Raw genomic sequence first — 12,953 nt, 5'->3', positions numbered from 1 at the left:
TAAAAAAACAGGAGTTTATTTTATTTTTAAAAATACACTGGATATCACAGAAATTAGCCTCAAGCTCTTCATTGTTGGTTAACAGTGCTTTGCCAACTCGCTTTCCACAATATTCATCTGTTTTATTTTAAACAAAATACAAAACATTAAGAACACTTGATGCTAAACAATCCTTTTGTAGTGGAAATGACAACCGGTTCGCTGGTTTTTATATGTCAGGTAATGACTGGCTTGGGCACTTAATGCCCCATTTGCAGTGGGCTGTTAACTCTGAAATGTGACTTGTGTATTTCATTACTGATCTGCTTATGAGAATGTAGCAGCCAGGTAGATTGAAAGTGTGGCATGACACGCATGTTTGAATCTCATATACTAGAAAGCCAATCCTACAGCCATGGACTGTTCTAGATCTGTTAGCCTTCACAGTTTTATTTGATACCATGTATTACTGGCTGGCTGCAGCAAGCTGTCCACACACCGCAACCACAAACATTTCAACATCCTGCTCATATCTCAAAAGAAAGACAAAAATGAAAACTGCTCTCCTTTCACCCAGTGATGCATTCTGACTTTTCACATGGTTCTTACGTGATCTTCCTCACTCCTAAAAGGACGTGCAATTACCATAACGATACGGTGGTAGCTGCAGGAGCACCGAGCTCCACTGTGCTAGTACCAATAACCAGTTACTTGTGAAACCTCAGTGCTCATTTAAGTTCCAATATTAATTTTTTAACACTACAGACGTCCAGCGAGGCAAGCGGGAAAACTTGCTGAATTGGCATTACATAGGTATAAATTACCACAGAATGTAAGAACAGCGGCTAAGGAATTGTTTTCTTGCTACTTCTGTATTACAGATTTGCTCCCCACTGATCCATGGTGTTGAGTTTATGGAAGTTACCACATTATCCTTTCACTTAGATTCTGATATGCTGTTGGAACCATTTACGAAAAGCTCTGTATTTGAATACATTGAGTAGGAATTGTCAACTCCTGGATGCTGTTCCCTTGATTAAACAGATATTATATGTGCCTTTATCAGGGATTAAACATACAGCAACCAGCCCAAGAAATCCTCTGGTCTAACGTCAATTGAACTCCTACTCTATGTCCCAAGCGTAACCCTCAATGGATACAATAGGGACCCACTCGAAGAAGACTGAGGCGTCCATCTCCAGATTTCATACTGAGTGTGAAGAAAAGCACAGCCATTAATAGATACTCTTAATAAGAAACCCCGGAGCCCCTGCATCTACCTTCTGTCGTCCTAAAATTTGTACTTAAAAAATCAGACATTTAAAAACAAAACCACACACCAGAATGGTAATTGCACACTGCATCAAACTCTCTTGTACATCCTGCTCCCAGCCCACTTCACTCTTGTCCAGCAAGGCACTAGGAAATGGTTCAAGTTTAGGCATTTGCTGTACATTTGCATTTAAAAAGGCACATCTTTATTTTAACGATGCTGTATTCCCCTTTTATTAAACCTCACACAACATTCCACTGGGGGGGGGGGGGGGGGGGGGGGGGAGAGATTTGTTGCCAAAGCCTGCAGGAAAACTCCCTGCACTCATGCAGGGCTCAAACCCAGGTAGTTTGCTCACAGAGGTCAGACATTAACACCACTATGAAATAGGCAAGAGATGGAAGCGCATTTTGGGTATTGAAATGTACGTGAACACACCACACAGCATCCCACTGTACTTCAGAATTCTTATATGCAGGCTTGCCACAAACTAGAGAATTTATGAAGCTAGGGGCAGAGATTTTTTTTAAATTACAGTTTTGAAAACTATCTGGATGTGAAAAGCATGCATTTTCCAATAGGTAATCGATGGCGTTTGAGACCTGATCTTGACGTGCATGCAAATGTGAGGATTTGTTTATGGATTCATGCTTTGGTGATTTTTGCTTATAAATAACTAAACATAAATGGACTAATTAGCCTGATTGCTCAGCAAAAGCTCAATTAAAGATGAAGATTGAGAAATATAATTTCTATTTCTCAATCAGTAGGTGGCCGACTATGGCAATACTTCCCATTAGTCAGCAAAGCCTCTGGGGCATTGAAATGTATAATTAATGTAAGTAAAATAATAGCTCAAGGAACACCACTGAGACAATCAGACATAGGCACACTGAATTCATGGGACATTCATGTTTTGAAATCCATAACTTTGTGAAATGAACCAGATTGACAGCACTGCAACTGACCTGGAGAGACCACCCTTAAAAGAGATTAAAGCATTCCTGGCCCATTCAATTCTTGGCCTCTGTGCTGAGCCGGGCAGCAGTGGTGCCAGTTGTGATAGTGGTCCTGTGACCACTATCAGTCAAGTAGAAACTGCATTAAGATCACCTAGTCTTTTGGTGCATGCTGCCAAACAACTCCCCTTGAGCCAAAGTCAAATCACTGACCTAGATATCAAAGGCTCCCTATCCCATGACCAATAATCTCAGAAGCGTGTGTCCAACATGCTGAACAGCTAAAAGTGTCCAAAATTTTGCTCACAAGGTGAGTCCAAGTACAGAGAAAGCCATGTATTTTAAACAGAAGCTGATCCCCTAATGAAGTGGAAAACTAAACTGCAGGCATTAACGTTACAGCACTGCTAGCTGCAGCGGAATGATCAACAGATCATGTACTGACCTTGTGTTCCAATTATAATAAACTCGTGCTCTTCATGTACAGCGTCTTGTTCCACAGGTATTAAAACATTCATAAAGACATCTAGTCGGGCCATTTAGTGATCCACAGTCAGTACAACCAGACTAATGAGAGCATTAATAACTTAAGGAAAACATCTGACAGCTACTTGCCAAGTACTGGAAACTGGCGCTTCCCCCTGTGGTATTAAAAAGTGCTTCTAATGAGAGACACGTTACAGATATTTAGAACATATAAAATCATATTTTAATCAAAGAATGTTAACCCAGTGTGGCATTGGTCGTGTTCGTACAGCATCTCTTGCTGTGGTGTGCTGGCATCACAGAAAAAATATGGACTATCCCAACGGACAGTCAAGTCTCTGTCCTCCCACCGCTCCAAAGGAAGCAATGCTTGACTTCAAAGGACTATGTGAATCATTTGCAACAATGCTGCACTGAGCAACATCACAGAAGTCAAGTCTGGGTTTACTACTTTTGAGATTCTGCATGCCATGCAGCAAGCCCACTCTGATTTACCTGGCAAAGCTGCATCAATTCTGCACCATCATTAAGAGATCACCAAGTCACCTGATAACCTCTGCAGCTCCTGAACTGGTGCAGCAGGGAGCAGGCAACAGCAGAGGGGCTGACCTACTGTCTTGTGGTGAGCAAGAGGAGGCCTGGAACACAAAGCAGCTGCCTCTTGAACCTGACGAGAGCAAAGCTCTCTTGTGAAACTTAGGAGCTACACAGCAGGGAAGATGCCTGAAATGTGCAGCTTCAAGCCGCTGCAGGAGCAGAGATCCATTACTGTGCTGCTTAGGAGCCCCAGAGAGCAGCCTGCTCTTCCCAAGACAGTGCTTTGGTCGTTTCCGCCCCTCATGCTGCTGCATGCCTCACAATCCCAGAGCTGGGATAGGTGGACAAGTCAAGCAGCTGGGTGATGATAGGCAAATGGTAAGTTTGGTTGATTTATGCAGCATCTTAGCAGAAGGATAACTATGCAGTCATTTGTCAGAGCATAATGGCCTTGTGCACGGGCCCTGCACTCACTGGGGTTACCTCAGACAGATGGACTGCTGGCCACAGAAGACCACAGACCAAATTAAACCCTGGGTAGCAGTCTCAAATCCATCAACTTCAGTGGAATTGCAGCTGCTCGTGCTAAGGGTGTATTTGGCCCCAGGTCTCTAGAGGAAAACTGGAGATTTTCCTATGCAGTAGATTTTATGGCAAGGATCCTTGGAACGTTTCTCTCCTAAAGCCACCCCATACTATAAGTGACTGTGCATTCTGATATTAGCCATCGAAGAACCTGTGGTGAGAGTCACCACAATTATGTTAGCTGCAGGCTGTCACCTTCCTGGAAAACCTTTTTTCTATTCCTATTTTTCTATTGAAGAGACCCAACAATGGGTAGCAGAGAGGAAGGTGCATGGACCTGAAATTGTGGTTTTTCTACCAGTGACTTGTACTCACTGGAATGTTAGTCTCAGCTGCCCTTAGTTCACTGAAACTGTTTTCTGTTAACAGATCTATTCCTTTGGAAGGCATTACGAGGCGAAGCTGCTTTTAGCATATTTTGGTTTGGTGCACAGAAGAGACGTACACTTTTCATTTTTCTATTGCATTTTAAGTTTTGATGCACTAGAAGTCAGTGTATGTGTCAGGTACTGTTATGTTGACTTTGCACTATAATTTTGAGTGCAGGTTTTGCTTGGATGGATTCTGGGAGGTAAAGTGACTATTTGGGAACGCTTTAGCATCTGGGAAAGTACCACACGTGATCTAAATGCAGGTTGAACCAGGTTCATAATCCTTTAAAAATAGAGTTTCTGATCCCATCTTGACAGGCAAGTGACTTGGGTAAAGCCTCATGGAATTCCATCATCCCCAAAAAGAGAAAGATGCAGCATCTTCAAAATAAAGACTGGCCAACTAGTCACACCCTCTCCTGAGATTCTCCCTTTTACCTTGTTTGTTTAAAAAAAAAATTTTACATTTTTTTTGTAACCCTCCCCGGTAAAAACTATAACTGTAAAATATATATATAAATATATATATATTTGCAGTCTTTAAAGATCAAGATTTCTGTTAAATTTTTCCAAGACGGTTGAGTTTGTGTGTTCAAATATCCACTGCTGTGTTGGAGAAGAGGGATTGCAGGTATTCATAAAGATCTTTCGGTCACTCTCACTGCAGTCCATACAGCTGCTGCTTACTGGGTGGTAAAGGGTCTTGTCCTGAGGAAGAGAAATTCAAAATCAATTTGCTTGACTGGGGAACATTCTGGGGGTCTACGGGGAAGTAAAGGGAAAGTCCCACTGAGGAAACAAGGCTGAGCCCATTTTACCCAGTTGCTGCCCTATAGCATCTCGATACAAACCTTTCAACGGAAGGGTGTGCGCGTCGTTTGGTCTCGCCCTACTAGATATGTTACCCACTGCATACTTTTTTCACCCTTGACTCCTACTCCTGACCTGCTGTTGGTTGCAGACAACTCATGGAATCATGAGCTAGAAATGGAAAGGATTTATGTATCTAATCTAACATCTAATGAACTGTAAGCTCTTCAGGACAGAAAGTTTCTTACTTGTGCATGGTGCTCTAACCAGTTATTTATGGTATTCCACATATTAAGAAACAGTCCATTCCCCTGCCAATGTAGGATTGTTCCTCCCATTTTATAGTGCTTTGTGCAGGCTGCTTTTAAATTTCTCAATGAGTGGGGTTCCAACATTCCCTGGGGAGACCATGACATCTCCCACCTCCCACTTCTACAGCAAACGCTAATGTTACTTTTGCCGTCTGCCTCTCTCAGTGCTTTCTGGATGAGCAGTAGAATGCATCACTTCTGCAACGAGTGCTGGAACCGGTTCAGAAATCAACATTTCCAGGGGAGCCCTGCCTGCATACTTGAAATGCTAGCATGGCATGTGTCTGGCTGTGTTTGTCTACATTTCCTCTCCTTGCCACTGGCAGCCAGTCCAACCCTTGCAACATCTGCCAGGCAAAGCAAAAGCAAACTAAAGCTAGATTCTTCAGCTTGCAGGCTCACGTTCTGCTGTTTACCCTCCAGTCACACTAGGCATTACAGATGGGGGGTGGGGGTGGGGAGTTTGTGGGAGATGAGCATTCTAAATAAAAACCTCTTCACCTGTTGCTACACAAACATTGCTTGTAGAGAATTAATAAGTCACATCCGCTTATGGCAGGAGCATCCGCATTATTAAAACATCAACCTGATACGCTCTAGTACAACTTTGTGCGTGGCAGGTATGGCATTACTGCACAGCCAGAGGGCTGTGGGTGGACGCTGCAGCTGGTTTAACAGAGGGTCTCCTCGCTTGCTCTCTCTTGTTGGCATGACACTTAATGCTGTTCCTTCCCATTTCTAAACGAAGATGCAGGGAGCCAGCGCCATCTAATAAGGGCATGTTAAGGGGACACAAGGAGCCTGGCACATCTGTGAGCAAGCGGGGCAGGCTTGATGGCAGCCTGACTGAAACCAATCTGCAATCAGGCAAGAACAGAAGTTGGTCTTACACTGCCTCTCGTATATCCAAGTACTGGGCTCGTGTACAAGCCCACATTGAACCAGATGCAGAGCTGGTGCAAGCAGATGCAGTTTCATGGAAGTCACTGGAGTGATGCTGCTTGTGCCATCAATGAAATGTGGTTCTTGTGCCAACACTAACAAGACTATGACACAAAGTGCAACCTTGGGCAGGCTCTGCAGAACAAACATGAGAAGCAGGCTGCTTTTGCGGTCTCCTGTAGCTAGTGGTTTTTATACCCTCTTACTCATGAGCTGTTCAAGTTGTCCTTTTACATTCAGGTAGGTGAAAAAAAGATATGTTTACCCCATCTTGCCCATGTTGCTTTTATTAATGCTAAATAACAATGGATTCCTATAAATTCTCTTGTCACAGCTACATGAATCACAAGAGAACACCACATGAGTCATGTTATTACAAGGAATCTCAGGTGTTCATGGAATGACGTGACACATCATTAAGTAAACGCACTCACTTTCCTGTATCTCCACAGCTGATTCCCCTTCATTCCGTGACAGTCATAGAGGGTCACAGGGCTGCTGTGGGAAATGGCATCGAAACAGAACTTCTTGGTGTGCTGCGGGTCCCCAGGACGGATATCTTCCCGCCAGCTGAAAGTGAATACCTGCCAGGACAAACATGACCCTCTTAGAATGGGATGAATGGGCGCGAATGAAGAGAAGCCATCCAGATTGAAGAGCTGAAATTCTTCTGTTTCCCCACAGGGCATAGCACTGCTCAGCTGGACAGCACTTCTCTGGGGATGGCAAGTCAAGAACTCTTTTAGAAACAAGCCACTTCCACTGTCTGGTGGCTCCTCAGTTTGGTATGTAGATCTCTCAGTGGGAGTATTACGCTTATAACCAACTCACTGATTAGAACACTTGACAGTGCAGAGGGTAGAATCAGCAAAGAGCTACAAGACACCCTTGTTAATAATGGTTCTATGATCTGCCCTGGTAGCCTGCACAGAGCCTCAGGGAATCTAAGATTCAAGCCCTGTGCTCCTCAGGCCACATGGGGTTCCCTAGGTGCAGCATGAGCCACCCAGTGGGAGGGTACAGAGGTTTCAAGACGGAGCTTGATAAGTTTATGGAAGGGACAATATGATAAAACTGCCTACAATGGCACGTAGCCAATCTGCGACTGCTAGCAGCAAATATCTCCAGCGGCCGGTGATGGGACACTAGATGGGTGTGACGGGATCCCCCGGGGTGCAGTCTGGGACTGTGGGAGCCCCACACCCAGCTAGATTGCATGAATGCTCCCAGAGCCACTCATGAATCACCCAGAGAAAGGCACCAAAACCAACCCCCCCAGCTCCCAGCACTGTACCCCAGGAATATACCGTTGGGCAGTGCAAATTTATTAATTGGTTCCCCAGTTCAATGATGGAAAGTGGACATACCCCAGCCTTTGCAAACCTGAGCTGATTAACCTCACTCTGCATACAAACTCACTGGTAAAGATAAACAATTAATCAAATGTATTGACTATAAAAGGTAGATTTTAAGTGATAGGCAAAAAGTCAGTTAGTTACCAAAAGAAATAAAATATAAGCACACAGTCTAAACTCTCAACCCTATTAGACTGGGCAGCAACTAGATTAAGCAGTTTTTCTCACCCCACTGTATTCTGCAGTCCTTAATATACAGGTTTTTAAACCTGGGCCGATCTCCTGTGTTGGAGTCTTGTCTTTTTGGACTGAATCGCACAGTAAATTGGTTTAATTTCCAGTTTTCCTGCATCAAAATTGATATGCAACAGACCTTTATCTTCTAATACCAAATCCAGTTCACTGAGGAGTTATGTATTGCTCCATATCAGATGCATTGTGTTCTTGATGTTTCCTCAACTCAGCTGCTACATTTTAAGACTAATATCCCCCCCCACCCCCTCGTTACAATAAAGCTGTCATTTCTCGCCCCTAATGCATCAGGAGGGTGGATCGATAGCCCAGCCAGGTTAATCCCTCTCCCCAGCAATGGTTGGGATGTTAATCATGCATTTGCTTCCTGTCAGAGGAACGATAGTAAGTGGTTATTGAACGTGCTTGCAGGTTCATCAATATGTATGGTGTTCCTCTATCACTTCTTTCAGCAGATGCTTTGAAGTTAATGTTCACTTCGTTACATATCACAGTTGCCTTGTTACCTGTTTCTTTTATTGTTTGGGTATATTCTTTCCCTTTGTTATTCTCTTCTGTTCACCCCAACCCTTCAAAGACTAAAAGGTGAAAGCTTCACAAGGAGCCTTCCAGGCTCCAGTTCCTTTCCCTCCTGCTATTTGCTTTTACACGAACAATTGCAGTCTACTAGGAACAGCATCAGTACATTTGGTACTTAGGTCACAGACCACATTTCACTCCCCTGGCACAGCATTGTGCCTCAGTACCCAGAGAGGTGAAGCCATTGTGATATTTTTAGGTCCTCATTTAGATCATGGCAAAGGTTTTTATTTTTAATGTTGCTTGTCCTCACCATGATCCTTCTAAAAACAAATGTGTTATGAGGAAGACTCGATTACCTGTATGTTGTTCCAAGCCGCCTCTCCTCTGCCTTTCACACAGGTGTCCAGCCTGAGTGGGGAGCCCAGAGTTCCGTGTTTCGTATCTGCACATAGACCAGTTCCTATATTACGGATCTGCAATATTAAATTGTTAATTAGTTATGTTACACTTTTGTCCAAGTGACAGCCAAGAGGCAGAATGATTTAAGAAGTTACCTCAAACGGTAGCTATTAGTACAAAGGTGCAATGTCTTACATTATTATACAATTGAGTTGACATTGTTACAGCTGGAAAGAGGCACACAAAGTTTGTAAGTCAAAATAGGGATGACCGTACATAGCACAGTAATCTGCTGTAAGTGCCTTGCATTTAACTTAAAAGAAAACACACACTAGAGGACGGCAGAGCCTGTTACAAGGGGGTCCCCGGTATACGTTGGCGGTTGCATTCCTGAAAAGGGCGACTGATACTGGGGAATTTCCCCCCAAAAGAAATAATGGCCCGCCCCGCCTCTTCCTGCCCCCCCTCCGCCCCTTCCCTCCCAGCACCTCTTGAATGCCAGGGAAGCACCCAAAGAAAAGCCACGCAAAAGGTCAAGCAACGGATATGCGAATTGGGACCAATGTGAATTGGACCACGTTCCCCTATGGATGAGCGACGGATACGCAAAATGACAGATAAGGGGGAGACATACTCGGGACCTCCTGTATTTAATAATAATTAGGGGAACAAGCCTTAACATGTATGGGCTTCTTATCCCTAGGCTAGACACTTTACAATGAGGAGTACCACCACCCTTATTTTTACAGATGGGAAAGAGGAGGTGCAGAGAAGCTAACTGAGGTCTCACAGGACATCTGGGTTTTATTTCTATTTTGATTCTTACTTCCCCAATCCCATGTCCTATCCACTGGATTATGCTGCTTCCCCTAAAAAATGGTGCACTAACTGAAATCTTACAGAACAAGCCAGGATACAATTTCTTTTTATGATCATGTGCTAATGGAATCGGTCAGCCAAAGGGTCTGCTCTGTTCCTGAGCAGGCCAGTCCAATGAAGCATACAGGAATTCTGATCTCTGACGCACTCAGCACAGGATCTTTATGAATAAAGATGTAATGTCTGTTCATAGGAATGGAGCGAATAGGTATCAGGGCTCATGATTAGCTCTATTATTACAATCCAAAATAGCCTGGTAGATCTTTCTGGCTTGTCAACCCTAGCAGTTCCTTACATGAACTCACCTCTCCCCAGGCAGCTGCCGGGGGCTCCACTGGGGGGTAGAATTTTGGCAAATCCCAAGCGACCTCGCTCATGAACCATTTGAAGCTCTTGCAGTTGAGATTGTTGCGGAGTTCCTTCTGAGCAGTCACGTCCCCCGCGGAGAGATGCCGGTACTCAGGTCTACGCTGGTAAATGTACTCTGCGTATTCATCCATCCACACTTCAGCCACACGCTTCAAGTTCTACATAGGGAGCAGGCACGTGTGGAAGAAATGAGGGGAGAAAAAAAATGTACATGAAAAACTGTGTCCATTCAAAGTCTCTGCATTAGAATTCAGAGCAGGTCTCATGTTTTTGCTCAGAAAGGATTTCCATTAACACAGGCGCTCTCTCGGGCTGCTAGGAGCAAGATAATTTTTAGTGTTATTCTCTACTTCCAGGGGAGTTATAGGGAAAGGTCTGTTTGGTTGATGTCAAAAGAGAATCCTTGGTGGTTGGCTATTACACGTGGTTCCTTGTGGCTGTGGAAATAGCACGTAGCCAGAACTTGTTTTAAATACAAGTCGGAGCAGAGACAGCGATTGTAAATACCACTGGACACTTTGAGGTCTGAGATGACAACTTCCCGCTCCTCCTCCTCTGATCCACCCTGCCACATCCTTTGTGAATGAGATCTGCAGCACCCAGTTTTGGAAAGCATCTTTTTACAGAATTCTCTCCTCTCCACTGTTAATTCTGTTATATACAAAACTAAGAGAAACTGAACATGGAGGCACAGTAAGTGGGAGACTATACACACTAGAGATGCAGTCCCTTCAGAACGTCCCCCACTGTTTGCTTCCTGTTAACAATACAGGTATCACAGGTTTGCCTCTGACCAAGTCACTTAAAAAAACAACAATAGCAAAGTATCAGAGGGGTAGCCGTGTTAGTCTGGATCTGTAAAAAGCAACAGAGAGTCCTGTGGCACCTTTAAGACTAACAGATGTATTGGAGCATAAGCTTTCGTGGGTGAATGCCCACTTCGTCGGATGCCACAGGACTCTCTGTTGCTTTTAACAATAGCAAAGCCTCTCATAGGCCAACTCGATTTCCATACTGGCTCTAAAATGGGACTCAAGTCTTCATTTGGGAGAAAAACTCAGATATATTGATACAAATATCAAGCAGGTAACTGCACACACTGAATTTTAGTTTCAATACATTACTAAACCAGCAATTTAATCATTTCAGTGCAAGTAGTTAGCTAGCATTAAATCCACAATGTAGCTATACACAGCTTCTTGACTGCTGCCAAACACCCCCAGTACATCCAGCACAAAGCACCTGCTGTGCTGCCTAACATAGTGAGTACAATATGTCATTAGCTCCCTCACTGCTGCCTGGCAACATTAGGCACTCTCACTGGAATAAACTCGCTGGACTGCCGAGCACAAGTACACCTGACGTACCAATTTCAATGGAATGCACAACTGGCCGCAATGCATTTGCCACGGAGGATTAGAAGCAAAACCAGCTAAGGTAATTGCAAGCAAGTGACATTCTTATCCAGCTCCAAATACAGTCCAACACCCTCCCTTCCTGAGGTGTCACTTTATGATCTGATTTGCCACCAACTAAATGTAAACCTTAGCCTAAATGTTCTCCAAGTCTGGTGATTCCAAGGTTTGCAGCAGGACACCCCCCCTCCCCTAATTCCCTCTGACATCCTGGAGGAGTTAACAAGGAATCAGAGGATTCTAACATTGCAGGGGAGATGAACAGAAGAACACTGCATCTCTCTCTGAGGTCATTACTTTGTCACTTTGATACATTCCAAATATATAATTAGGGCACAGTCTCGTTCAAGTGAGATATGTTCTGACCCTCTGATGTAGATATAGCCAGGTAGGAGCACTGTTCTTAGTTTAGTTTTGTATCCGTTCTGTTTCTATTATCTTTACCCACCAGAGGGCGCTACTACCCTTTTTCAATTTACTTGGAAACCAGAGGTAGAAAACTGCAGCATACAGTGCTAAGGATGACAGGTTTCACTTTTACAAGCTGTCCTAGCCAACAATCCATTACCCATCAAAAATCTACCCTTTCCTTCCTCCCTGGCCATAGCAAAACTGGTTAAACACAGAAAACTGCTCAGAGTAATACAACATCATAGAGTGGTAGCCGTGTTAGTCTGTATCAGCAAAAACAACTAGGAGTCCTTGTGGCACCTTAGAGACAAACACATTTATTTGGGCATAAGCTTTTGTGGGCTAGAACCCGCTTCATCAGAAGGTGCCACAAGGACTCCTCGTTGTTAGCACTAAGGATGTCATCTTCCTTCTTTCTCAACTACAATATTGAAGAAATTTGACAGGATAGGCCTTTCCTATAACTTACTCTTCCAGTACGGTATGAGGATGAAGGGCTCTGTTTTTCTTTTACTATTAATTTAGGAAGTTTTAATAGATTTGCAAAAATTTGCCATGTAAATATCAAACATAAAACCAATCATTACAACATTGTTTGCAGTGCTGTAGCCGTGTTGGTGCCAGGATATTGGAGACACAAGGTGGGTGAGGTGATATCTTTTGTTGGATCAACTTCTGGGGTGAACGAGACAGAGTTAAAACACAGCTCTTCTTCAGGTCTGGGAAAGGTACAGACAAGTGTCACAGCTAGATACAAGGTGACAAATTATTTAGCATAAGAGGAAGTAGGCAATTAACACTTCTGTAGTCACAGGACAAAGGAGGTTAGTGAGTTACCGGACTGTTGTAATCATGAAACCAATATTTCTGATAGCATGATTTTATAAATTCAAGTTCCCAGGCTCGTCTTTTGTAGGTGATGTCCTATGACAGAAGACGTGTTAATTGCCCACGTCCTCTTAAATGGTCTCCTGAAACGTGTTTTACTCTTTAGGCTAAATAAACTGTAGTTAGCTGTGACACACTGAGTACCTTTCCCAGACCCGAAGAAGAGCTCTGTATAATTTCAAAAGCTTGTCTTTCACAAACAGAAGTTCC

General features: G+C 43.7%; 1 protein-coding gene across 1 annotated transcript in view; it reads right to left on the bottom strand.

Annotated features, from left to right (window-relative positions):
- Positions 1-1,525: 1,525 nt before the first annotated feature.
- GALNT10 (polypeptide N-acetylgalactosaminyltransferase 10) overlaps positions 1,526-12,953 on the bottom strand; it is a 123,711-nt gene continuing 112,283 nt past the window's right edge. The window contains exons 8-11 of the mRNA XM_026659334.2: positions 9,966-10,187; positions 8,739-8,855; positions 6,688-6,837; positions 1,526-4,898 (exon numbers count right to left, since the gene is read on the bottom strand). Of these exons, the coding sequence (XP_026515119.1) occupies positions 4,731-4,898; positions 6,688-6,837; positions 8,739-8,855; positions 9,966-10,187 (657 nt within the window). The 3' untranslated portion in view covers positions 1,526-4,730. The remainder of the gene's footprint in view (positions 4,899-6,687; positions 6,838-8,738; positions 8,856-9,965; positions 10,188-12,953) is intronic.

This window comes from Terrapene carolina, unplaced genomic scaffold (assembly GCF_002925995.2).
Source record: "Terrapene carolina triunguis isolate 2854851 unplaced genomic scaffold, T_m_triunguis-2.0 Scaffold629, whole genome shotgun sequence".
NCBI lineage: Eukaryota > Metazoa > Chordata > Testudines > Emydidae > Terrapene > Terrapene triunguis.
This window is presented reverse-complemented; position numbering and strand designations above follow the sequence as displayed.